The 27,010-nt window shown below is 48.3% G+C and overlaps 1 protein-coding gene across 1 annotated transcript in view; it reads right to left on the bottom strand.

Moving 5' to 3' along the window:
* Nucleotides 1-1,922: 1,922 nt before the first annotated feature.
* Nucleotides 1,923-27,010, bottom strand: part of RBPJL (recombination signal binding protein for immunoglobulin kappa J region like) — a 41,304-nt gene continuing 16,216 nt past the window's right edge. Inside the window, exons 3-12 of the mRNA XM_044986606.1 lie at nt 22,038-22,163; nt 19,597-19,667; nt 17,705-17,820; nt 9,954-10,128; nt 8,595-8,732; nt 6,985-7,094; nt 5,658-5,798; nt 4,808-4,963; nt 3,865-3,968; nt 1,923-3,128 (exon numbers count right to left, since the gene is read on the bottom strand). Of these exons, the coding sequence (XP_044842541.1) occupies nt 2,855-3,128; nt 3,865-3,968; nt 4,808-4,963; nt 5,658-5,798; nt 6,985-7,094; nt 8,595-8,732; nt 9,954-10,128; nt 17,705-17,820; nt 19,597-19,667; nt 22,038-22,163 (1,411 nt within the window). The 3' untranslated portion in view covers nt 1,923-2,854. The remainder of the gene's footprint in view (nt 3,129-3,864; nt 3,969-4,807; nt 4,964-5,657; nt 5,799-6,984; nt 7,095-8,594; nt 8,733-9,953; nt 10,129-17,704; nt 17,821-19,596; nt 19,668-22,037; nt 22,164-27,010) is intronic.

The following is a 27,010-nucleotide window of genomic DNA, read 5'->3' as shown; positions in this document are numbered from 1 at the left end:
AGTCAACAATGTGACGCAGTTGCGAAAAAGGCTAATATCAATCTGGGATGTGTTAACAGGAGTGTCATATGTAAGACACGGGAGGTAATTGTCAGGCTCTACTCGGCCCTGATGAGGCCTCAGCTGGAGCACTGTGTCCAACTCTGGGCACCACACTTTAGGTAAGATGTGGACAAACTGGACAGAGGGTTCAGAGGAGAGCAACACAAATTATAACAGGTTTAGAAAACCTGACCTATGAGGAAAGGTTGAAAAAAACTGGGCATGTTTACTCTTGAGAAAAGAAGACCGAGGGTACGTCCAGACTACCCACCAGATCGGCGGGTAGTGATCAATTTATCGGGGATCGATATATCGCGTCTCATCTAGACACAATATATTGATCCCCGAACGTGCTCCCCGTCGACTCCGGAACTCCACCAGAGCGAGCGGCAGTATCGGAGTCGATGGGGGAGCCGCAGCAGGTAAGTCGAAATAAGATATGTCGACTTCAACTACGGTATTCCCGTAGCTGAAGTTTCGTATCTTACATCAACCCCGCCTCCCCCAGGGTAGACCAGGCCTAAGGGGATGGGAACCTGACGAAAGTCTTCAAATATGTTAAGAGCTGTTATAAAGAGGATGGTGATCAATTGTTCTCCACGTCCACAGAAGATAGGACAAGAAGTAAGGGGCTTAATCTGCAGCACAGGAGATTTAGGTTAGATATTAGGAAAAACTTTCTTACTATAAGGGTAGTTAATCTCTGGAATAGGCTTCCAAAGGAGGTTGTGGAATCCCCGTCACTGGGGGTTTTTAAGAACAGGGTGGATCAACACCTGTCAGGGATCATCTAGGTTTACTTGGTCCTTCCTCAGTGCAGGGGGCTGGACTTGCTCCCTGAAGGTCCCTCCCAACCCTGCATTACTACAATTCCATGACTCACTCCATTTAAACAGTGGAGGCCCAGAGAGGTTGCAACTGAGGCCCAGAGAGGTTGCAACTTGTCCATGCAGTGAGCTGTGAATAGAACCCAGCTAGCCCTGCCTCTCAAGCCTTGCTCTGATCTCTAGGCAACACTAGTGCTGAAGTCCCTAAGGGACAGTTTTTTAAAGGAATTTAGGCACCTAAAGACGCAGGTAGGCACCTAGTAGGATTTTCAAGAGCACCGAAGAACCTAACTCCAATTGATTTCAATGGGACTCCCACTAGGTGCCAACCTGCCTCTTTAGGCACCTAAATGGATTTAAAAAGCTGGCCCTAAATGATTCTTGCTGCTGCGGACCCAACCTCTTCCCTGCTTGTCATCTCATCAGAGCCATTTCTAGGCACAGGAGAACGAGATGTACTGGTGATAGTGATGGAGATGGGACAAAGAGTGTCCTTCCTCCCTCTTCCCCAGCAGGCTAGTTTGAGCCAGTTCCAGCAGAGGGGTGCAGAGAAGCTGGATCCGGGGTTCTATCACCCCATGGCACACTGCCTGGATGCCACGATCACAGATTTGCCCAGAGGTGGGGCAAAAACTATGCCAGGCCAAGCAAGTCTTTCAGTGATTATGACTATAGCGTACATCAACAGGGCAAAGGTCTCCAGTGTGTTTGCTGCATGGTGTCGGGATGAGCTCTGCTGCACGAGGCGAGGATGGGCTACAGAACCAAAGCATGGAGCAGGGGCTCCTGTGGAGTTAGCAGGGGTTGTGCAGGTCTGGACAAGAGCAGGATTTGGTCCAGCATCTTGGAGGAAAAAAAAAAAAAGAGCTGCCCTTAGACAGGCCTGGAACTTGGATCTTGAGAAACATGAAAATCCATCTCCAAACCACTGGACATAAAGTAACCTGTGTAGCATAATCCAAAACATGCCAGCCACAAGACTGCACGTGCCCGCAAAACACAGGCGTAAACGGGAGGATCCTCCAGCAGCAGCGCCGCAATTAGACGAGCGAAAGAAAGAGCCATCTGTTGCAAAGCCCGCCCAGGATTCTGTAGCTCACGAGACAGCAGCATGCTTCTTCCAGGCCTCCTGGTAAACCTTCCAGAGTTCAGTGTAGGTTAAAAGCCAGTGTGGCTTTGGCAATTAAGTCACTTCTAAATCAGCCGCAACTGCCAAAACAGCGTGTTTCAAAATATACCATAGGCCTTTTGATGCCGTGGTGATCTGAAGACTCTAAATAGAGCTTCAAAGCCCACTTGTGTGTAGCACTCAGAGCTCCAGTTCCATGAAACATGGATTCTCCTTAAGGCAACTTTAACTCAGCAACTTGCTACTGAGGCAGAGATTGAAGTGTGCGTGAGATGACAGGGCTAGTAAGGGCACCTCAGACTGTGCTACTTTTAAAGAAATAACCCCAGTAGGGGCTGCAAATAAAAGCACGTTTGGGCTCAGCTTCTCAGCTGCCATAAATCAATATCACTCCACTGAAATCAATGGCCTCAGTGCAGGAATTACTGGGTGAAAAGCTCTTGGAGGTCAGACTAGGTGATCACAATAGACCTTCCTGGCCTTAAGATCTATGAAGCCATGAAACCAATGGCACCACTTTACACCAGCTAAAGAGCCAAACCGTGACATCTGCAAAATGTCTAGTAAAAAGATCATTTGAACCAGTTAAACACTCCTTGAGGCATGGATGTATTGTTCATTTTGTTAGTAAATTTCACAGGGTGATGCTTCCTTCTGAAACAATTCTCAACAAACCTAAAAAGAATAGATGGGGTATTTATGCACAGTAGAGCACTTGGGAGGGGGCTAACCCCAGATCCTACAGACCACAGGGATGTTTGTACCCATCTCTCAGTGTTAATGTCAGTTTCAGGGATGCTGACAGATCTTGTTCCAAGTCCTGTTTCTATGAAGATCTTCCACCATTCCAGGCTTGCTAGCTCTGCATGAAGAGGTGAAAATTGGTCCTAGTGAATTCCTGATGGATGCTGTTGAGTAAGGTATCGGAGTCCTGTGTCAGCTCTGGAAGGACCTGCAGGGCAGGGAGGAAGCTCTGCTCTGGGGTGTACGTAAATGTGAACGAGCTGGAGTAGATCAGCCCATCGTTCCTTATGAGCGAGAGTGGGACGGTGATGGGGTATCTCAGCCATCGCCAGTCGCTGCCAAATGCCGAGACGTCAGGGACAACACACACTAAGGACTTGGGGGTCCTGGGAACAGTGCGCACACACACACACACAAAAGAAACCATATATATTACTGTAGCCTTTCCAGAGAGGAGACTCCGCCCTGTCCTACTCACAACCCTAATGCGGCCTTTCTCCCACAGTGCCTTTGAATAAAGCAAATTCCATTTTGCCACTTGGTGGCAGTCATTTAGTCTTGGGATTAATGGCAGCTCCTGATTTGTCCAGTCTCCTTCCTTCTCTCTTTTGTCTCTTTCTCCCTCTCCCCTCTGTTTTGGTGGGGTTCCCGTTCCAAGGTTTGGTCCTTTTTAGGCCCAGACTCTCACCCTGTTTTATTTTTGTCTCATGCCCATGCTGCAGATGGAGCAGCCACGTCCCTCCTGAAGTGGCCTCACGGAGGACCCATTCTCCCAGCCTGAGACCCCTTGCCGTAAATGCTGGCGTATTAGTCAATGTCCCTCGAGCGCAATCCCGAGCTGGTGTGGGCATGGATCAGATGTCCTAGGAAGCCTTTTTCATCTCTAATTACAAAGCTTGTGTATGTGTGAGTTACTTCCAGACTTCTCTTGCTTTGTCTTGTGGGATACCCTGCACAAAACTCCCACCTAAAGCAAAGCTCCCAGTCCTTGGGACCACAATAATGACCAAAAAGGCCTGCCAGATGTAGCCTTTAGGGTCGGTGCCATTTATGCCACCCACCACCACCTCCATCTCCGCCTGTGTCTAAACACCAGCTCATCAGACTGGTTCGCTGCTTTACCTGTACATAGTCTCAGCTTCCACATCTCCAAACCAGACTTTCAGATCTGCATGGAAATACTCGCCCTGCACCTCCAGCATCGCCACGTCCCCTCCGCCAGTCAGCTGTCACAACCAGAGCACATGGGAGGGGGTTATACACCTTGCACCATGACGTGCTGCTGCCCCAACATGGTCCTGCGGGCAGCGACGTTCCCAGCTGGAGGGCTTGCTGTCCTCCCTGCAGAAGAGTGGGCAGTCGACAGTGCCCTACCCCAGGGGAGGAGAGCAGGGCCCTGAGCTGTGGGTGGGCACAAGGAGAGGGAACTGAGGAGACATTAGGACCATTATGGAGCAGAGGGGAAAAGATCAAAACTTACTGATTCCTCAAATCATCTGTGAAAAATCTGCCTTGTCATGTACACAGAGGGCAGCGTGTGGCAAGAGGCTGGGGGTTGGGGAGGGGGGGAAGGTGATTCAGAGGCACATGCAGAGCTAGGAGAAGGGATTTGCAGCCTCTTGTGCTTCAATAAGCTAGGTCGGGGTGGCCAACCTGAGCCTGAGAAGGAGCCAGAATGTACCAATGTACATTGCCAAAGAGCCACAGTCATATGTCTGCAGCCTCGCCGATCAGCACCTCCCCCTGCCTCCCTGCACCTCCTGAACAGCAGTTTCGTGGCGTGCAGAAAGCTCTGGGGGGGAAGGGGAGGAGTGAGGGCATGGCAGGCTCAGGAAGGGGTGGGAAGGGGTGGAGTGGGGGCAGGGCCTGTGGCAGAGCCAGGGGTTGAGCAGGGAGCACTGGAAAGATGGCACCTGTAGCTCCAGCCCCAGAGTCGGTGCCTATACAAGGAGCAGCATATTAACTTCTGAAGAGCCGCATGTGGCTCCAGAGCACAGCTTGGCCACCCCTGAGCTAGGTTAACAAAAGCCGCGCACAGGATAACAAGATGGAAAGCCCGCCGTACCTCCAGCATGGCTATAAGTGGGACTGGGCTCACGGGATCCTGAATACAGGCCAGGCTGTCACTGAACGTGTACTCCACAGTCTCCGTTCCAATTATCGTCCAGCAGGAGCCATCGTTCAGCAGCTCACGGTTCGCTTCCTTTGGGCACGGAGTCGCCTGCATGGAATTTTAGTGTCATGGAGGCCACATGCCATAGTGGTGCAAGCCGGGGACTGATAGCCAGGACTCCTGGGTTCTATTCCTGACTCTGCCATGGTCTGCTTGGCTTTTGGCAAGTCACTCCAGCTCTCTGTGCCGCTGTCTCACCGTCAGAGGGGGATAATAATATCTCTCGACCTTTGTAAAAGGATCTGAGAGCCCTGAATGGAAGGTGATGGACCAGCACATTGCTATTATTATTAGCCAGCTGCTGCAGCTCCATGTTCAGGGATAGGGATATGTCTATGCTGACCTGAAGGAGCGGTCAGGATCAGTGACTTCATCCTCAAATGCTTCTGGCTTAACAAAAATCACATGGAAGCTTGGCTATATGATGCTGTGGGAGGCGGCCAGAGGGGCAGGGCCAAGTGGGGAGGGAGAGAGGTCTGTGTTGCTGTGGGGTGACAGGAAAAATTAGAGCAAGGCCCAGCATGGGTAGGTGAGGTTGGCGTGGGGATGTGTGTCTCCATGCACGGGTTCTCTCCCTATTCCCACATCACATAAAGGACTGAATTTCATTTGGGGATTGCGGGGGGCTTGAAGGTAAAGATCACTCAAGTGATGGACTCAGCAGCAAGTAACAGGAGGGAGGAGCTGGAGGGAGTTTGCTCTCGCTAGCATCTGGACAGCTTCCCAGTTCGTGCTGCGTTACCTGGAACTGGATCACTTTCTCGGTCGAGAGACACAGGTACATCCCGTCGCTGCCCTGGAACTGGAAAGCGCACTTGTGGAGCTGGGAGATGGGCTCATCCACATCCAGCATGGCGTACTGCTTGGTGACTTTCCGAATGATCTGTGGGGAAGGACACACAGGCGGGCTGACCGGCTGCGGAGGGGAGCAGCTCAGTGGCTGGAGGGAACTGTCAGCTCCAGAAAGTTCAGCATTTTTATCCTTCAAAGATTTTCTCAGCCCGAAACCTCCTCTGGGACTGGTTGTGGGAATTCCCTGCTCCCTCCCCCTTGTCTGACATGGAACAAAATCAGCCCACATCATTCTAGCCTGTCTCCTGCCACTGCCCTCCCATTCGCTACACCCGCACGGCTTGCAGAGCTGGATCATTTCCCAGCAGACAGCGCTCCATCCTCCTGACCTGAGTCACCAGGTCACATTGCATGCTGGGAGCTGTTGTCTCTACAGGCCACACTTCGTTAATAAAGGTCAGGATGGCTGCAACCGGCTCCATGTTACGCCACTGCTGCCAGCTGCTGGCTGAGCAAAGTTGGGGCATGGAGCTAGGGCTGCCAAGTTGCTAACTGCAGAAAACCAAACACCCTTGCCCCGCCCCTTCTCGGAGGCCCCGCCCCCTGTTCACTTCATCCCCTCTCCCTCTGTCGCTTGCTCTCCCTCACCCTCGCTCACTTGCTCGTTTTCACCAGGTTGGGGCAGGAGGAGGTGTGGGCTCCAGCGGGGGGTGCAGGCTCTGGGGTGGGGCCAGGGATAAGGGGTTTGGGGTGCAGGAGGGAGCTCAGGACTGGGGAAGGGGGTTGGGGTATGGGAGGGGCTGTGGGGTACGGGCTCCGGGAGGAAGTTTGCGTGCGGGAGGGGGTTCTGAGCTGGAACAGAGGGTTGGGGCACTGGCTGCAGGCGGTGCTGACCTCAGGTGGCTCCCGGGAAGCAGGGACATGTCCCTCCAGCTCCTAGGTGGGGGAAGGGGGCGGCCAGAGGGCTCCGTGTGCTTCAGGCTCTGCCTCCAGGCACTGCCCCTGCAGCTCCCATTGGCTCCAATAGGAGCTGCGGAGCCAGCCTAGGAGCCGGAGGGACATACTGGCTGCTTCCCGGGAGCTGCGTGGAGCCAGGCATGGAGCCTGCCTGCCCTGCGGCCAACTGGACTTTTAGTGGCCGGGTCAGCTGTGCTGACCAGAGCTGCCAGGGTCCCCGTTTGACTGAGTGAAAACCAGACGGCTGGCAACCCTACATGGAGCTGAAGCCGGAAGCATTCCCCATCCTATCTGGTGTCCGAGTTTCCCGGGAGCCTTACCAGGGGCGGCAGGGTAACGCCGGTGGCTGTGCAGATGAGCTGGACTACGGCGCCGTAGCGAATGTACCCTTCCCGCAGTGGGAACTCACCCCGGGTGCAGTGCTCATCCGCTTCCCATGGAGAGGAAAAGAGATGGAGAGTTACCAACCTGGAGTATGAAGGAGGGAACAGCTCCCTCTGGCTCTAGCTGAAGGACCAGGGTAGAGGAGAACTCTCTCTCATCACGGAGCCTGGCAGCACGGTAGATAAGGGGCTCCCTGGACACTCTCCGGGCAACTGGTGCCTTTCTTAGGCTGAAGCTCGCTCCAATTTGTGCATCTTCAAGATGCAGGGTAAATGCAGCCTGCAGAGGGCAGTGCTCCCCGCAGGCAGTTCTCCACTGCGATTGGAGCAGGCAGGCCGGCACCCGGGGATCTGTAAGCTCTGCAGGTGACACCTCCAGGTTCACAACAGGGAGGGAGGCAGCTGAGATCTCTTACATTTCATACAAAGCGCGCCTGGCCATCAGGCCAGGCATGCTAACGTGGCCCTGGGACGGGCACAGCCTGAGCTGCCCTTGTTTAAGACCAGCAGGCTTTTAGGGCCTGATCCAAAACCTGCTGCAGTCAATGGAAGTCTTTCCACTGATTTCAAAGGGCACTGGATCAGGCTCTCAGTGAGGAAAGGGTGTTGGGAATCAGGGATGAATTTAGACTGCTCCCAGCCCTTTCCCCTGCCGTCTCCTTCCTGGAGAACGACACCAGCGCAGGAGAAGGGAATCAGATTGTTACTGAGTCTGGGCAACACCCTGGGACTCCAGGAGGCAAATGTGGTGGCAAAGGGAAGTTAAGGTAGGTAGGAGACTAAAGGACTCCGGAGACCAAAGGGGGTGAGGCGGAGTGGGGGGAGGGCGGGAGGGACATTCACAGGGAGGATAATTTCATACTGCCTGGGGGTGCTGGGAGCAGGTATCAAAGAAAGCAGTGTGGTCAAAATAGGTACCATCTCCTATCTATTCTTGGGACCTATATGGCCCCATCCTTGTAGTATCAGAACGCCCGCTGGTCTTTAATGTAGTTATTCTCACAACACCCCTGGGAGGCAGGGCAGGGCAAGTACTGATCGGGGCTGAGGCCCAGACCCTCAATGTACGTAGGCTTCTAACTTCCATTGACATCTGAGCATCTGGGCCTAAGTGACTTACTGAAGGTCACGTAGGAAGCCAGCACTGGAGTAGAGAATTGAATCCAGGTATCTGAAATCCCAGATTAACTGCCTAATCAATGGACCATCCTTCCTCCCCCCTCAGAGCTCTGTCTGCAGGCAGGGAGGAGCAATGTGCTGCAAAGAGACACAGGCCTCCTGCTGGAAGCTGGCCTCAGGGGTTCCTGACATTTTTTTAGAAAGATACTTCTGTTGACCTGTGATTATGACTCGTTAAAATCAGTAAGCACCATTGTTCAGATTGGATTTGACCGCCCTGTTTGTCTTTCACTATTGGTATGCTGGGGTGGCCAAACCTACCCCTGCCGTTAATGGACACAGCTCCACTGACTTCCCCAGCGGGGTACCAGCGGTGACTTTGGCCCTGTGTGGACTGCTGGAGTTTGCTGAACATGTAAGGTCCTCACCCAGGTGCAATGTGAATGCTGCCCATTGCCTTGCGCTAGCGATGAAGGTGCCACCCTCTACGGACAGATAACGGGTGCTGACCGTCTGGGAGCGGAGGCGGTTAAAGAGGGAAACCTTGGACCCAGATGAGATGCACACTGCAAAAGACAGACAGATGCCGGCATTAGCACTGATGGAAACTCACTGTTATCAGTATCAGCTTGCCTGAATACCGGAGCATGGCTGAGTGATTTGATAGCTGCAGAGGCCAGTTATTGCTTTGCATAGAGTTAGGATAAAGAATGCAGTGAGCCATCATGTTACAAAATCTTGTTCTTCTGAGTCTTTATAATGATCTATAGGGAGATATGCCTATCTCCTAGAACTGGAAGGGACCTTGAAAGGTCATTAAGTCCAGTCCAGTCCCCTGCCTTTACTAGCAGGACCAAGTTGCTGACATTGTTTATTTTTGTCCCAGATCCCTAAATGGTCCCCTCAAGGATTGAGCTCACAATGCTGGGTTTAGCAGGCCAATGCTCAAACCACTGAGCTAGCCCTCCCCCCAACTTGGAGCCCATGGGTAGTGTGCATACATCCACAGGTGTGTGAGTGGGCTCCAAGCAGACAAAACACCTCAAAGAACCTGTGACTGTGAGGTGAGTAACGATTCTTCTGCGCTGCCAACACTTCATAACATTTTCAAAATCTGTGACTGAAAAGACCTATTAAGTCGTATCTTGTGCAGTCCGGGGTTGCTTTCCCCTGCTCTGCAGGTCATTAGCTAATGCTCCATGTGTTCTCGTTTCCATATCAGCGTGTGGTTTGAAAGCACTGCTCTGCCCTTCTCAGGCTCCCCAGGGCTAGGCTGGTGTATACAGCAGAATGAACACTAGCCCTTTCTGGCTGGCTTTCCCTTTAGCGGAGTACCAGCTGAGATGGCCTTTTATGAAGGGTGAGTTATGCCTTTGTCTGTATGTGGAGATCTTTGAACAGAAATCCTGACAAAGGTTCTGCATTAGATCTTTACACAGCTTGGTAGGATACATTTTCGAGAAAGTGGACATAAATATGCCCTGATCTATTCTTCCTTCTATTGACTTCACCGGGCTTTGGATCAGGCAGCCTATAGCGCATAAACCTGTCATGTCTAAGGACTTGGCGGATATTCAATCTGCTATCTGTGATAGTTTCTTGTTTGCTTTATATCAGTGCCCCATTCTGATAAAGCATCTGAGTAACCTGTTCAGGTATTAGCTACTCAGACAGCTGAAATGGTGTATGCTACTGAAGCAACGGAGAACAGAGTATTGCAGAGATTGCTGTTAAAAACCCTGCAGCGCTCGGCTCCCATTGACGAGGCTGGCTCCCCTGCTACTTACAGTCTGTGTTCTTCAGGGACTGCTTCTTCTGTGAGGGTTTGGAAATCACTTTGATCAGCTTGCTGTAGAAAGTGCCGATCTCCTGCCCATTGCTGAAGAAGAGCTTCAGAACCAGCCGAAAATGCTTCCTCTTCTCCGTGTCTGAGATGTAGAGTGCTTTGGCACAGCTGAACTCCTGTAAGTAACAAGGGGCTATTGTCATAGGCTGGAGATTGTGTCTGGAGTCTTTGGGTGCATCTTCACTGAAGATACTCCAGTGAGGGGGGGTACATAGATATCTGCCTACCTAGATACCTAGAGAGATACCTGCTCAGTTCTTCATCTCCTTTGCAGCTGGGGGGCTTTATCTGCTGTGAGAGTGAGAGGCTGGCCAGCAGCATTGGTTAATGATCGCTGACTGCAGGCAAGGTCCCCTGATAAACTCACCTCTGCTGATACGCTGTTGTCTCTAGGCAGGAGACTTGACTGAGCAGAGAGTGATAAGCATCGCAGGGTTTGGTTAAAGGGACAAATGGCCATGGAGAGTGGGGAACTCCTAACTATCACAATGATGGGGCACTACTGTTGCCAGTGTTTATTATTTGTATTGTGGGAGGACCTAGGAGTCCCAATCAGGGACCAGGACCCCTTTGCACCAACTCTGTACAAAGACAGACCAAAAAGACAACCCCTGCCCCCAGATGCTTACAGTTGGTGTAAAGATGGTTATGGTGCTTTCCAGACACCAAACAAAAGACACAGGCCAAAGGAGCTTGCCTTTTAGTTTAGATTGCATGAAAGAGTAAATAACAAGAAGCCAGGAGCCCTTAGAGGCTGGGACCATGGCCCCACCAGCCCTTCTACCATATCAAGTTTTGCCTAATTAGTTGGTCAGGTATTTTAGGCAAAAGAACTTTTAAACTAGTGTATGTGTGAAAAAGGGGGAAAAAAATCACTGCTGAATTTTGCATGAAAATTTTCATTCTTTTGTTACAAACTAATTTTGTTTCCTGGAATTTTTTGCTTTTCCTTGAAATGTTGATGATGTGACATTTTGGGTCCACAAAATGTCGTAGGAAAACCTGGAAATCAATGTCCTCATGAAACTTCCACTGAAGCGGGAGTGCTGGAAAGTGGAAGTGGCTATTTTTGAAACTCTTCCTGCGTGGGAAGAGAGAGACTGAGAGCTGACAGACACTTTTCCATGTGTGTCTGTTTCTATCTACCCACCTATCGGAGATGGTTAGCATAGGCCTTGATCCTGAAAACGCTTACTCACATGCTGAACTCTACACATGATTGGTCCCGCTTGACTCAGTGTAAATGAGCATGGCCAGGTTAGTAGGGTGGGACCTTAGACTGGAAGCTCTTTGGGGCAAGAACTATATCTTCATATGTGTTTGCAACGTACCCAGTCCAAGGAGGCCCTGATCCTGGCTGGACCCTCGGAGTACTATCATAAGGAGTCCTGCAGAAAGGGATCTGGGGATCATAGTGAACCACAAGCTAAATATGAGTCAACAGGGTAACACTGTTGCAAAAAAGCGAACATCATTCTGGGATGTATTAGCAGGAGTGTTGTAAGCAAGACAGGAGAAGTCATTCTTCCACTCTACTCTGCGCTGATTAGGCCTCAGCTGCAGTATTGTGTCCAATTCTGGATGCCACATGTCAGGAAAGATGTGGGCAAATTGGAAAATGTCCAGAGAAAAGCAACAAAAATGATTAAAGGTCTAGAAAACATGACCTAAGAGGGAAGATTGAAAAAACTGGGTTTGTTTAGTCTGGAGAAGGAAGACTGAGAGGGGACATAACAGTTTTCAAGTACATAAAAGGTTGTTACAAGGAGGAGGGAGAAAAATTGTTCTTAACCTCTGAGGATAGGACAAGAAGCAATGGGTTTAAATTGCAGCAAGGGAGGTTTAGGTTGGACATTGGGAAAAACTTCCTAGCTGTCAGGGTGGTTAAGCACTGGAATAAATTGCCTAGGGAGGTTGTGGAATCTCCATCATTGGGGATTTTTAAGAGCAGGTTAGACAAACACCTGTCAGGGATGGTCTAGCTAATACTTAGTCCTGCCTGGGGTGCAGGGGACTGGACTAGATGACCTTGCAAGGTCCCTTCCAGTCCTATGAGTCCATGATAAACAGTAATACAGAGAGGGAGAGAGCAACAACAAGGCTCCCTTTCATTTGTGACACTAGGCAAGGGTGTAAGACAATCAATTAACCCAGCAACTCAACCTGCGCTGGATTTCTGCCCAACCTGAGCACGATGACATGTGCAGAAGTGAATCACTGCACCATCAGTGCACAGCATGGTGCTACCAACCGGCTCCTGTTAGTCATATGGCTGAACATACAGCTCTCCAAACCACGATGCCAGGGCCTCCCCTAGAAGGGGTATCTTCAACAATCTTCACTCTAAATAGTTTCAGTGTCCACCTTATAACAACAAAGACTTCAGTGAAAAGATGCCCTTCATGCTGGTGTGGGGATGGGAGACCTGCAAGGGGGCTGCAGGAGCCTGATGGCTGTTCGCGCACAAGCGACCAGGGGCTGCTAACAGGGAGTTTCGCAAGGGAGTTTAGAAGGGGAGTGAGAAGGGAGTGGGAGCCCCTCGCCAGACCTAACCCCTTCCCCGTGCCCCCCCCCTAAAATCCTAAAACTTATATACCAAACTACATTCTAAAACTACTTTCCGTAAACCACCCTTTCACTAACTAGGAGACAATGCAGGCAGAAGCCCAGCAGCAGAGTGGGGGCTATCCAGTTTATTGCACTGACTGTCGCATGTATGATTACCTGCCCTGTGGGCGGGTGGCGTATGTGTGCAGTCGGTGCAAGGAGCTCCTGGCCCTCAGAGACCATGTACGGACTTTGGAGGCCAGGGTGGCGGAACTGGAGGAGCTGAGAGAGGCAGAGAGGTATGTTGATGAGGCTTTCCGGGACACTGTAGAATTGTCCCACCTCGGCTTAGACAGCCCCTGTGCTGTTGAGGAGGAAGAAGGGCCCAGGGAAGTAGAGCAGTCAATGGGAGCAGAGGGAAACCTTCCCGTAGTTGGGACCCTCCTTCCAGATGGTGCTGGGGTTACCTCTCGCACTGAGGTTGCCTCTCCGGGGGAGGGAACTCCAGTTTCTAGGAAAAGGCAGGTGTTAGTAATGGGAGATTCGATTATTAGAAATGTAGATAGCTGGGTCTGTGATGACCGGGAGAACCGTATGGTGACTTGCCTGCCTGGTGCGAAGGTTGCGGATCTCTCGAGGCATCTAGATAGACTTATGTGTAGTGCTGGGGAGGAGCCGGTGGTCGTGGTACATGTAGGTACCAATGACATAGGGAAGGGTAGGAGAGATGTCCTGGAAGCCAAATTTAGGCTGCTAGGGAAGAGACTGAAATCCAGGACCTCTATGGTGACATTTTCAGAAATGCTCCCAGTTCCACGCGCAGGGCCAGGTAGGCAGGCAGAGCTTCAGAGTCTCAATGCGTGGATGAGACGATGGTGTAGAGAGGAGGGGTTCACGTTCATTAGGAACTGGGGAAACTTCTGGGATGGGAGGAGCCTATACAGGAGAGATGGGCTCCACCTAAACCAAAGTGGAACCAGACTGCTGGCACTAAACATTAAAAAGGTTGTAGAGCAGTTTTTAAACTAGGAGATGGGGGAAAGCCGACTGCTGCAGAGGAGCGTGTGGATCGGACACAGACTTCTCTTAGGGGAGAGTCTGATGATAGAGAATCTCCAGGTTATAGTCAGGAGCAGAGGAATGAGAAGTATAATGTAAGGGCCGGATCAGATGATAAACAGTCACATAAAAAAGAATCTGGCACATCAGAAAAAGGTAGGCTAATAAACAGGGACAAGTTTTTAAAGTGCTTGTACACAAATGCCAGAAGTCTAAATAATAAGATGGGTGAACTAGAGTGTCTTGTGATAAAGGAGGATATAGATATAATAGGCATCACAGAAACCTGGTGGACTGAGAGCAATCAATGGGACACAATCATTCCGGGGTACAAAATATATCGGAAGGACAGAACAGGCCGTGCAGGGGGAGGAGTGGCACTATATGTTAAAGAAAGTGTAGATTCAAATGAAGTAAAAATCTTAAGCGAATCCACAGGTTCCATAGAGTCTCTATGGATAGAAATTTCATGCTCTAGTAAAAATATAACAGTAGGGATCTATTATCGACCACCTGACCAGGACAGTAATAGTGATGATGAAATGCTAAGGGAAATTAGAGAGGCTATCAAAATTAAGAACCCAATAATAGTGGGGGATTTCAATTATCCCCATATTGACTGGGAACATTTCACTTCAGGACGAAATGCAGAGATAAAATTTCTCGATACTTTAAATGACTGCTTCATGGAGCAGCTGGTACGGGAACCCACAAGGGGAGAGGCGACTCTAGATTTAATCCTGAGTGGAGCGCAGGAGCTGGTCCAAGAGGTAACTATAGCAGGACCGCTTGGAAATAGTGACCATAATACAATAGCATTCAACATCCCTGTGATGGGAAGAACATCTCAACTGCCCAACACTGTGGCCTTTAATTTCAAAAGGGGGAACTATACAAAAATGAGGGGGTTAGTTAGACAAAAGTTAAAAGGTACAGTGACTAAAGTGAAATCCCTGCAAGTTGCGTGGGCCCTTTTTAAAGACACCATAATAGAGGCCCAACTTCAATGTATACCCCAAATTAAGAAAAACAGTAAAAGAACTAAAAAAGAGCCACCGTGGCTTAACAACCATGTAAAAGAAGCAGTGAGAGATAAAAAGACTTCCTTTAAAAAGTGGAAGTCAAATCCTAGTGAGGCAAATAGAAAGGAGCACAAACACTGCCAACTTAAGTGCAAGAGTGTAATAAGAAAAGCCAAAGAGGAGTTTGAAGAACGGCTAGCCAAAAACTCCAAAGGTAATAACAAAATGTTTTTTAAGTACATCAGAAGCAGGAAGCCTGCTAAACAACCAGTGGGGCCCCTTGATGATCAAAATTCAAAAGGAGCGCTTAAAGATGATAAAGTCATTGCGGAGAAACTAAATGGATTCTTTGCTTCAGTCTTCACGGCTGAGGATGTTAGGGAGATTCCCAAACCTGAGCTGGCTTTTGTAGGTGACAAATCTGAGGAACTGTCACAGATTGAAGTGTCACTAGAGGAGGTTTTGGAATTAATTGATAAACTCAACATTAACAAGTCACCAGGACCAGATGGCATTCACCCAAGAGTTCTGAAAGAACTCAAATGTGAAGTTGCGGAACTATTAACTAAGGTTTGTAACCTGTCCTTTAAATCGGCTTCGGTACCCAATGACTGGAAGTTAGCTAATGTAACGCCAATATTTAAAAAGGGCTCTAGGGGTGATCCCGGCAATTACAGACCGGTAAGTCTAACGTCGGTACCGGGCAAATTAGTTGAAACAATAGTAAAGAATAAAATTGTCAGACACATAGAAAAACATAAACTCTTGAGCAATAGTCAACATGGTTTCTGTAAAGGGAAATCGTGTCTTACTAATCTATTAGAGTTCTTTGAAGGGGTCAACAAACATGTGGACAAGGGGGATCCGGTGGACATAGTGTACTTAGATTTCCAGAAAGCCTTTGACAAGGTCCCTCACCAAAGGCTCTTATGTAAATTAAGCTGTCATGGGATAAAATGAAAGGTCCTTTCATGGATTGAGAACTGGTTAATGGACAGGGAACAAAGGGTAGGAATTAATGGTAAATTCTCAGAATGGAGAGGGGTAACTAGTGGTGTTCCCCAAGGGTCAGTCCTAGGACCAATCCTATTCAATTTATTCATAAATGATCTGGAGAAAGGGGTAAACAGTGAGGTGGCAAAGTTTGCAGATGATACTAAACTACTCAAGATAGTTAAGACCAAAGCAGATTGTGAAGAACTTCAAAAAGATCTCACAAAACTAAGTGGTTGGGCAACAAAATGGCAAATGAAATTTAATGTGGATAAATGTAAAGTAATGCACATTGGAAAAAATAACCCCAACTATACATACAACATGATGGGGGCTAATTTAGCTACAACGAGTCAGGAAAAAGATCTTGGAGTTATCGTGGATAGTTCTCTGAAGATGTCCACGCAGTGTGCAGAGGTGGTCAAAAAAGCAAACAGGATGTTAGGAATCATTAAAAAGGGGATAGAGAATAAGACTGAGAATATATTATTGCCCTTATATAAATCCATGGTACGCCCACATCTCGAATACTGTGTACAGATGTGGTCTCCTCACCTCAAAAAAGATATTCTAGCACTAGAAAAGGTTCAGAAAAGAGCAACTAAAATGATTAGGGGTTTAGAGAGGGTCCCATATGAGGAAAGATTAAAGAGGCTAGGACTCTTCAGTTTGGAAAAGAGAAGACTAAGGGGGGACATGATAGAGGTATATAAAATCATGAGTGATGTTGAGAAAGTGGATAAGGAAAAGTTATTTACTTATTCCCATAATACAAGAACTAGGGGTCACCAAATGAAATTAATAGGCAGCAGGTTTAAAACAAATAAAAGGAAGTTCTTCTTCACGCAGCGCACAGTCAACTTGTGGAACTCCTTACCTGAGGAGGTTGTGAAGGCTAGGACTATAACAATGTTTAAAAGGGGACTGGATAAATTCATGGTGGCTAAGTCCATAAATGGCTATTAGCCAGGATGGGTAAGAATGGTGTCCCTAGCCTCTGTTCGTCAGAGGATGGAGATGGATGGCAGGAGAGAGATCACTTGATCATTGCCTGTTAGGTTCACTCCCTCAGGGGCACCTGGCATTGGCCACTGTTGGTAGACAGATACTGGGCTAGATGGACCTTTGGTCTGACCCGGTACGGCCTTTCTTATGTTCTTATGTTCTCTGTCCTTCCTTATGTGCTTTGGGTTTTCAGAAGGGAAACTGCCCACCTTGCACTGTGCTGTGTGGATTAATGATGATTCTTAAGCACCACCCCGTGAAGGGCCCAGAAGACAAGACCCACTCCCCCTTCACCAGAGCCACCATCACTTCACTCAGTACACCCAAGAAAATGCACTGCAGGACAAAGCAGCTCCCACTAGGAGATGATGGGGTCCATTCAGAGGAGCTATAGGTTCATTTAAAGGGGGAAATGATTAGAGATGTTATTTCAGGTGGAGTGAGGAGCTGAGGAATGGCAGAGGCTTTATTTACACTGGGGCTAGAGAATTCCAAATAGAAATTAATGTTCACATGTGATTTACCCAACATAACACAAGAAATCTCCCTAAGTTTACAGTTTCCCAGTCACCTTGGCGCTTCGGCTGCACTGATATGCTGTAAGGGAAGCACTGCAGACACAAAGGTCCTTTTTGTTATATTTCTGGCCAACCCCAGACCCCACATTCTTCAGAGCCCCAAGATAATACTTGATAGATTTCTTTCCCTATAGGAAGATGCCAAGTTATAGCTCCAGCCCACAACCTTTGTGACAGGTCGGTGTTTTCGCTAGCAGTTTATCTGTAAATGAAAGACTGCACTCTCATTTTGTGATGAGTGGCATTGCCATTTGTCAGGAGAATACGATGGGCTGGGGAAACTGCGTAATCCCTGGCCATCCTCCAGCCGCAAGGGCCAGGAAGTTGAAAAGATGGTGACAAAGAAAGCTCGGATTCCTGGCAAACCGTGAGTGAAGAGCACTAGGAATGCTGCAGGGAGATGCCTGGTCATATGTGACTAGGGGGCAGGAGAGCCTAGAGAGGTGTTGTGTGAGTGCGTGTCAGGGGAGTCATTTTACTCAGCTTACCTTGGAGTCCGGCTGCTCCTCAAAGTTGAGTTTCTGGGTCTCCATGTGGCTGCTGCCCATGCTGTCCAGCCCCATGTACCCGCACACCCTGAAACCAGCCTCTCCCACATCCCTCGCTGGAAAAGAGAAGGAGAAACATTTCCCAGACACAGAAACCTGGACACCAGCTGAAACCAATGGAGCTGGGATCATGGAGCCTGAAGTGAGAGGGTCGGGGCTGCTGCTGCCCAGACTGCTGGTGGCAATGGAGAGAGAGGAGGGGCTGAGCTGTTGTCACTCCCCATGCCTTCACTAGAGAGAGGAAGAGGGGACTGGGTAGCTTTTGCCCCCCCCCCCCCCCCCGAGAAGGCACAGGCAGGTGAACCTCCCAGTAGCATCTTTGGGACACTTGGACACTTCTGGTCTCCAGCCGCACTGATGTGAGATGCTGCTTTCCTGCATCTCACCCTCCTTATCCTGCACCCCTAGACACCTTCGACAACAGGCTCGGCAGCTTCTCCCGACTGCCCTGCTTCACCAGCCCCTCTCCCCCGATCCCCGTCTCCATCCCCCTTCTGTTCCTCCTGGCTCTGATCTTCCTGCTTCCCTTCTCCCACGTCCCTGTCTCTCCACCCCTCCAACCTTTTACCTTCCCGTATCCTCCCCTACCTGGGCTGCATGCTCCCCTCCCCAGTGCTGTGAAGCCACCATTATATGAGCATACCCATTGCTAACAGGTATATCTACACTGCAAATAAAAACCTGCAGCAGCGAGTCTCAGAGCTCAGTTCAATTGACTTGGGCTCAGGCAGTGGGGCTAAAAGTAGCAGTGTAGACATTCCCATTCAGGTGGGTGGGAATGTCTACACTGCTATTTTTAGCTCCTCATCCGGAGCCCAATTCAGTTGACCTGGGCTCTGAGACGTGGGTTTTTCATTGCAGTGTAGACATACCCTAAATGGTCTCATGGTCAAGACTTTTCCTCCAAAAGCTAGTCTCACTCTCTCTTTTCTATCTTCAGTCCTCGCTCCTGGTTGGAGCTGGTCAGGAAATGGTTCCCCTCCCCCCCTCCACACACAAATTTTTTTCATGTGACTGAACATTTTTCATTTTCATCAAAAGTTTTCTTTTGAATTTTTCAAGTTTTTGCTGAAAACTGAAAAATGTCAAGTTTTTGGTTGTGGAAAACAAAATAAATAATTTGTTAAAAATGCAGTTTTTGAACTTTTTGTTATTGTGGCTGAAAACCTGTACATTTTGAGGAAAATGGAATTTTTTTCATGAAAATTTCCATTTTATAGAAAAGCCGTTTTTCACTGATTTTCATGAAAAATTTTAGACCAGCTCATGGTCCCAATCCTCTTTGCCTCCCTGCATAATCCCCTCCCCTCAGGTCCTGATCCCCAGGTCTTGTCCCCATTTTCCTCAGCAGTTCACATGTGGTGCCTTCAGACTCTCCTTAGAGGAAGTCCCCTCTGAGCTTTGGCATTTTTAATGGCCTCTTTTTAGATTCTATCCAATGTATCAGTCCTGCAGATGGAACATGCGCTGCTTCTTCTCATCAGCTCAAGCCTAGTTCCATTGCTTCCTTCACTGCTTTTCATCATCCCCACTCTGCCCTTTCCTGTGAACTTGCTAATAGAGCTGAACAAATATATAATTGGATTAATTTAACCTTGCGATCTGTTTGAGTACATGAACTATGCATTCATTTGTCATGGGTATTCGCTCTGTTAAAGCTCAAGAACTCGAACACTAACAGGTCAAATATACACTCAAACCGAAAGTCACTTTCATGTCTGAATGAATATTTGCAGACAGCTTTTCCCATTGTGCTCAGTTCTGCTTATCAGGAGTGGCTGAGAGGCAGGACTTTTGCTCTCCAGGCATAAGTGGCTTTCTTCTGCTCTTACCTTTTATCTGTTCCTGCTTCAGTTTCCAACCTGGTCCAGTCAGATAAACACAAGGTGGGGGGCAGAAAAACCTAACAAAACAAAACAGCATCTTTGTTAAGTGAACACTAGGGTAAGGGACTTCACCAAGAAGGGTTGTTTCTTTGTAGGATTGTGAATCCAGAGTCTTCTTCATTGCTTAATCAAGTGAGAGATGCTTAGACATGACTTGCTTTGGGGTCACTAATGCCAGCATACACTTGGCTTGCCACCCCAGACATGCACTTGGAGCGCTGGTGCCTGGAGCCACCACTGGTTTTCACAGGAGATGCACCCACAAAACTATGGATGCCCGCACCACACCCGTATTTGCATGTGCCGAGTGCACAGTCATGCCATCTGCATGACCAATGGTGGGTCTTTGCAGGCACAGAATCATAAAAATGTAGGGCTGGAAGGTGCCTCAAGAGGTCCCCTGTCCATTTCCCAGCACCAAAGCAGGATGACATATACCTAGAACATCCTGGACAAGTGTTGAGGCCACGATGGGAGGGAGCTCAGTGCACTCATTGTTCCCATCTCTCTTTGGCCTAAACAGTCTGCTATGTTGTGAACATCTCCCCATCTGTTCTTGTGCGAGCCTCCCCTGGGTTCCTCCAGCAGGGGATGGATGTGGTTGCACAATTTAACCTGTTTCTGGCTTTAAGACTCTGGTGACATGCAGACCTATCAGGCTGTAATGGCTTTACATGTCTCTGTGTGTGATGACCCAAAGCATGTCCCTAACTTGAAGCACCTGAGGAGGATGCAAAGGCAGCAGCTGTTCAACCATGTAGAGTGCCATTAGCAAGGGGTCAGCATGAGTAGGTCATGCTGAGGCAGCTCTTTTACCTTCTCCCCCTTGCATGACAAACCAACCACATCCAGTGCCCTCTGCAGCACTGGAGAGATGAGACTGCCTCTTGCCGCAATGTCCATCCCCCTACCCCAGATGCCCGCGTGCGCAGCCACATCTATCAGATGCTCTGTTAGTGGAACATGCCACCCCTACCCAAGGGCAGATGGCTGAGAGGGTGTATAGGGAAAGCTTACTTCAGATCTTCCCTCCTTGAGTCAAGGGAGAATTTGTCACAGAGACTTTTTCAGCTTGGAATGTGGAAGTTTCAGCAGGTTGAGAACACAGTTTGTATTCACAGCCAGCTCCTGAGACCAGTGCAAACAAATCTATAGCCAAAGTTTTGGAAACACATTTTCCTGTGTTTTATTTGGGTTTCCACTGTCTTTGCATTCATGTGAATGGTGCGGATTCATCCCATATTGATACTGTGTAAAATGTTAGCAGTGAAAACACCAGTCTGGGCTGGTTCCATATTTCTGGGTCCTAATCTCCTTCGATGTGTGTTTATTTAAACAAGTTAGCAACAGTGTAGGACCCTGAATCCCCATATCCAGGAAAAATAGCACTAGCTTATTTAAACTTTAACCTAGAAGCGCTGTGCCAGCTCGTAATCACTTTTTAGATTTCACTTCTGTTTTTCTTGCCAAACCCACAAAATCTGCTTCCCAGCATCCTTTGCACCACGCCTCAACCAGGGTGCGCCAGGGCTATGTCTTTGGTCAGCCCCAGTGACGCAGCAGCTCCACTCGCTGGCTCAGCACCCCAAGAGGAGAACAATCTCAGGGCTGTTTGAAATGGGCCTGAACCAAAATCCTAGATCCAAACACTGGTAAACTCTAGCGAAGGCTGGATCTGGATCTGCATTTTGCAGCTGGCCGCAATCTCTACAGTGGATCAAACTCAGAGCTCACAGCCGTCCTCTGGGGAAGGTTGGATCTCAACTCTACAGCCAGGGCCCAACTCTGTGAAAAGTATCTTCCATTGATCCAGTGAAGGCATAGGAAGTAAAAAACCCAAACCCCACCCTCAGTACAATAGGGCCTCTCTCAACCTCCAATGGAGAAAGAGATGACTAGAGAGAGAGAAAAGCATGAGAGAGAAGAGCAGAGGAAAGGAGAGAATGGCAAAGGGGGAAGAAGGAAGAAATCTAAGGACAATGACTGTTAAACAGAGTGAGGACGGGCTGCAGCAAAGACTGATTGCCGAGGGCACTCCAGCCATCTGCGTGGGGGAGGTGAAATGGCCAGTGGTGTCCCATAGGGGTCAGTGTTCAGCCCTTCCCACCATTTAATTAACCCAGGATAGAGTGTTTGGGGCAGGGACTGCACAGGGGGCCCTGATCGGGACACTTAGGTACTACTATCATAATAATCATGAATGACTGTATTATTCTAAGGCTGTGTGAAGGCTGAAAGGTGAATACAATGGGGTTATGTTAGCTCATCTGCTTCATCAGACAAGATAACAAAACCCTGGGGAGTTTGAAAGGGAGTTGTAAGAGTCTGGTTTTTGGAAGATGATATCTAAAGGCAGGGCTGTATAAGAAGCCAGGCAAATCTCCTACCTTTTTTCACTGCCGTATGATTTCTGTGCGACTTTTGCATGCAGTATAAGCACAGTCTGGTCAGCTGGGAGCTGCAGATATCTACGCACTCCATCCCGGAGATGGTCAAGTTGATCTGGATTGGATCTAAAAGAGAGTCCTGAGTAGTACCCTAGCAAAGGGGACACAACGCTTAGCTTCCTACCATCCCCCTACTGCTTGATACTGCCCCGGAGCCACCCTGAGGGATATTTAACATGGAGATAGCCAGCACAGGCACCTTACCTGTAGGTGATATCCTTCTGTCCCTCATTCCCCTGCACTCTAATGTGCCTGCTATGCACTAGACCTTGACAATAGAACTAATTATAGCCAGGTGCTGCAAACCCCACTCTGCTCAGTGCACTGGTATGATATTGCATATAACAACACCGGGAACAGTCATCGTTTTGAGATACTCCTCTTCCCTGCATCAGTATCTGCAATCGAGGCATCCGGTGTCTCTCTCCGTAAGAGCTACTGTTTTAATAATACTTCCCAGCAAGGGGCCCAGTTTAATGATGCAAACTAGGACAAGAGGAATCCTGTTGGAACGCATTGGGAATGGGAACGTTTCAAAGCTGCTGTAAGACAAGTGCTACCATTAAAATTGTTTGGTTAGTTTACCCGCTACTTTCTCCAGCCTTCGGTAAAAGACAGGTAGGGAAAGCTTAGCTTGGAAACATTCCCATTGCTTCCTAATGGGAAAGTGCATCCTTCCACTCCTCCGCTCAGACCCAGGTTATGAAGATAGTGACATTCGGATTGTTCATGATGTTCTTTTCTAGTATACATGGCCCTTAAAAACACCTGGGCCAGCTTCTCAGGTGCCCTGCATCTTATGCAGCCACATGCTACCAAATTGGAGTGATGGCATTTTACACCCAGTCTTCATTCTCCGTGCACTGGTGTGAATGAATGCACATGGTGCTGGAAAATGGGAAATCAGGTAATGTTATCATTACTGAGCCCCTCCTCCTTGTAACTGACGATAATAATTACAGTCTCATTTATACTGTACTGGAGTTTTCCACCATCTAATGGGATAGCTTTACATGTGTTCTGTTTAACATGGATTCATTTTTATATCTCCCCTTGGTACATTATGAATGTTTATGGAAGGTAATAATGAGCGTGGCTGGGGAGCTATTATTCTTGGGATCGGGAGCTGTTATTTTGTTACTGCCGGTGATTGTTCCGTGGAAATGTCCCCATTTTGCTTCACTGCGAACTAAAAAAACAAGGGCCAGATTCTGAGCTGGTGGAAATTGGCATAGCTCCATTGATTTCAGTGGAATTACCCAAGCTGAGGATCTGGCCCTTAGACTTTGTTAACGTGGTAGGTTATTTTTCCACTGATTGTAGGCAGATAAGCCCAGTCTAAATCACACAGGGTCTTTGAACTCAAGATGCTTGTTTTAAAGAGAAGTCGGGCATAGAGAAGCTGGAATGGTGGAGATGTACTGTACTGCTGTCTCACCTTTACAGGAAGTGAAATTCACCCTGTGCAGAGCACTAGCACAGCGCCTGCAAAACGTTCCACAAAACCATCAAAGTGTGGTGTATGTGGGTGCATGGGCCTTGTGCTTCAATAGGGCAATGTGCTACTTCCTTAATGGAGGGAAACCTGAGAGGGAGGAAGTAGGAGCTGTTTGGACAGGCCTCTGCTCATTCCCACACTTAGGGAAGACACTTCCTTGGTGTAGGGCAGTTCAGTGAAGCCAATGAAAATGTACTCATCAGCTTAGGGCCACACTAGCCAAATACGGCAAGGACTTCACTTAAACCGAGCTCACTTGTTTCTTGGTTCCATGTCCAGTGACACACACACATGGAGGGTGTTCATACACACAGGGCCAGGCACAACCTGGACATCTTTGGCTTGCTCATGATTGATAAACCCATATGAAAACTGGATGGAAATTGGTTTCCAGCCTCTGGCATGGGGCTCCCCCCTTCACTGCTGGGGTCATGCATGATGTTAGTTCCCTCAGAGAAATGGTGGCCTCATGATGGAGGCTCAGAACTACCAGCTGTGATTAAAAACATTGGTTTCAGATACATATCCCCAGTGGCTTCCTAGCGCAAAGAGCTTCTTCTCACTGCTCAAACTTTCAAGCCGCACAGCTGTGAAAAATGGGGAAGTTTGCATTTAAAAACCCAAAAGAACCTTAGATGTAAAAAGGATAAGCGGAAGCTAGAAGTCCCAAATCGCAGCTGCATACACAGTGCTGTACCACTGGTAAGCCAATGCCAGGACATGGGCAGCCCTTGGTGATTGCTCAAAGGACAAGCTGGCTATTGGAGACAGGGCTGCATCTGCTACAGCACAGGGAGAATCCTGCAACATAGGCCTGGTTTACACTGCGGCGAGTGTGTGGGGGGAATCGATCTAAGACACGCAACTTCAGCTACGAGAATAGCGTAGCTGAAGTCGATGTATCTTAGATCGACTTAGAATCATTTACTTTGCATCTTCATGGCGCTGGATCGACGGCCGTGGCTCTCCCATCGACTTTGCTTCCGCCTCTCGCACTGCTAGAATTCAGCAGTCGACAGGAGAGCGATCGGGGATCGATTTATCACGTCTAAACTACACGCGATAAATAGATCCTGGATAGATGGATCGCTACCCGCTGATCCGGCGGGTAGTATAGACCTACCCATAGACTCAACTGAGTTTTAATTGAAAAAATAATCATCCCAGCTTTCAAATACACATCACACTAGCCAGAAACTACAAGTAGCAAAGAACATAAAATACCAAAGGTTTGAGAGCAACTACAAATCTGATACCGTCCCAGGATTCCCAGCCAGCTTATACTGATCTCCTGATGGACTCAAAATAACGTGGCACCTGGACTTCTTAGAAAAGCTGAAAGAGAAACAGCAGCAAATAATCTTTACCTCAGTTACAACCTGAGGAACCCTTTAAGATGTTTCACTGGCTAACGCTTCACTTTCCAGTACAGTGAAAACCTGCTGGAAAAGAGTAGAATCCTTTACAGCTTCTAGTAACAATCCTACGCGACAGCTCCTCAAGCTTGGGGCCCCTCGTACAAAGATTCATTGTCTGGTACTACGTTGCTGATGGCTCCGTCTTCAGAGTATCCTGGAGACCAGAACAGGCAATGGCGTTGACATAGCAGACGTGTCCAGCACAAGAACGTAACAATCTGGAATCTTCTTTATCTGCAGCTGTCCTCCCAAAATCTCTGGCTGCATTTTCACTGCACAATCTTTTCCACCACTGTTTTCCCTGGTTTTCAGATGGATGCTCTTGATCCCCTGCTCTCCTTGTTTCCAGTGTCTTCCGTACAGACACTAAGCTCTCCAATGTGTGACTCACATCCTCAGCTGGTGTAAATTGGCACAGCTCCATTGAAGTCAATATGGCGATGCTGATTTATAGAGCTGATGATCTGGCCTTGGGTCACCTGATAACATTAGCTGCTGCTTTGTATCTGAGAAGTGAGGGGGTTATGTCTGCTGAGTTTATTCATAACTGCCGAGCACGAACTGTAACTGATATTCACTGGCAACCAGATGTGTTGTTTTTACTGATGAGACCGATACATGGGCTGCAGTTGTTAGCGCAGAGGCTTTATTTTGTAATCACAGTGACAGTTCTCTGCAGACAACTTCACTTCATTATTTACTGTCAGTTGCCTATTAGCTTTTTTGCCAGAGCCCAGTGCCAGTACTACTCATCAGATGTTCTTCAAAACTTTTACAGATGTTTGCTTCTGATCCAGTTGTAGAACTTTGTCCACAACTTTGTCCCTGGCTACCAATCAACACACTCCATTACACTAATATTAGCTATTTAATCCTGGCACATGACTTAATTCAATCTTCTATATCTATTTAATGGTTTATACCCAGGCCTGGCCAAAGCTAACTAATATGGAAGTGAGCTAGCGATTGACATAACATTGGCATCCATTCCATGTCATCATATGCCTCATATGTAATGCTGAAAAACCATACTGCAATGTGCAGTTTGAGCTTCAATTTGCCTTTGCAAGTTTTGTCCTCATTTAACCCTGCACCGGGGGCAGGCCTATCTTTGCCCTGGGAGAGAACTGCACCCAGTTATGGATAGGAAACATCTTGAAATGTCCTGCACGCCGAGGGTCTGTATCATAGGGCAGTGGCTCGCCACCTTTCTGGACTACTGTACCCTTTCAGGAGTCTGATTTCTCTTGCATACCCCCAAGTTTCACCTCACTTAAAAACTACTCGTTTACAGAATCAGACATAAAAATACAAAAGTGTTGAAAAATTGCTGACTTTCACATATATAATAAAATAAATCATAAAATCATAAATTATAAAATAAATCAATTGGAATACAAATATCGTACTTACATTTCATGTATAGTATATAGAGCAGTATAAAGATGTCATTGTCTGTATGAAAGTTTAGTTTGCACTGACTGCTCTAGTGCTTTTTATGTAAAACTAGGCAAATATCTAGATGAGTTGATGTACCCCTTGGAAGACCTCTGCGTACCTCCAAGGGTACGTGTATCCCTAGTTCAGAACCACTGTCATAGGGCATGACCACCCTGTAGTGCCTCTTGCTGGCCAAACATGGTGCTGACAGCACTTCCTGACTCTGTTTCTTTTCTCAAGGTGGGTCTCCTCAGCTCTCCATACACTGTGCTGGAGATGCATCTTAGCTCTCTGGCTAAGTTGAAAACAAAACTTCTACCCTCCTTGAGTGGCACAAACACAAACTAAAAAGGTTCTTCTACTTTTCATGGGCTTCTCTCTGGCCCACCCTGTGGGCCTTGTTCCCACCCCTTTTTTGGCTACCTTTCAGAATCTTTCTGGCTCTGGGATAAGCACTTGGCTCCCAGGCTGGTTCCCCTGGAGCCCCCAGTCTCCTACAAACCCTGGCTCAGTGTTGTGTATTTGGTTGTCATGGGTTTTGTTACTATGGCAACTGA

The sequence above is a fragment of the Mauremys mutica genome, chromosome 13 (genome assembly GCF_020497125.1).
Source record: "Mauremys mutica isolate MM-2020 ecotype Southern chromosome 13, ASM2049712v1, whole genome shotgun sequence".
NCBI classification, from domain to species: domain Eukaryota; kingdom Metazoa; phylum Chordata; order Testudines; family Geoemydidae; genus Mauremys; species Mauremys mutica.
The sequence above is the reverse complement of the archived record's forward strand: the minus strand, read 5'-3'. Positions and strand labels throughout refer to the sequence as shown.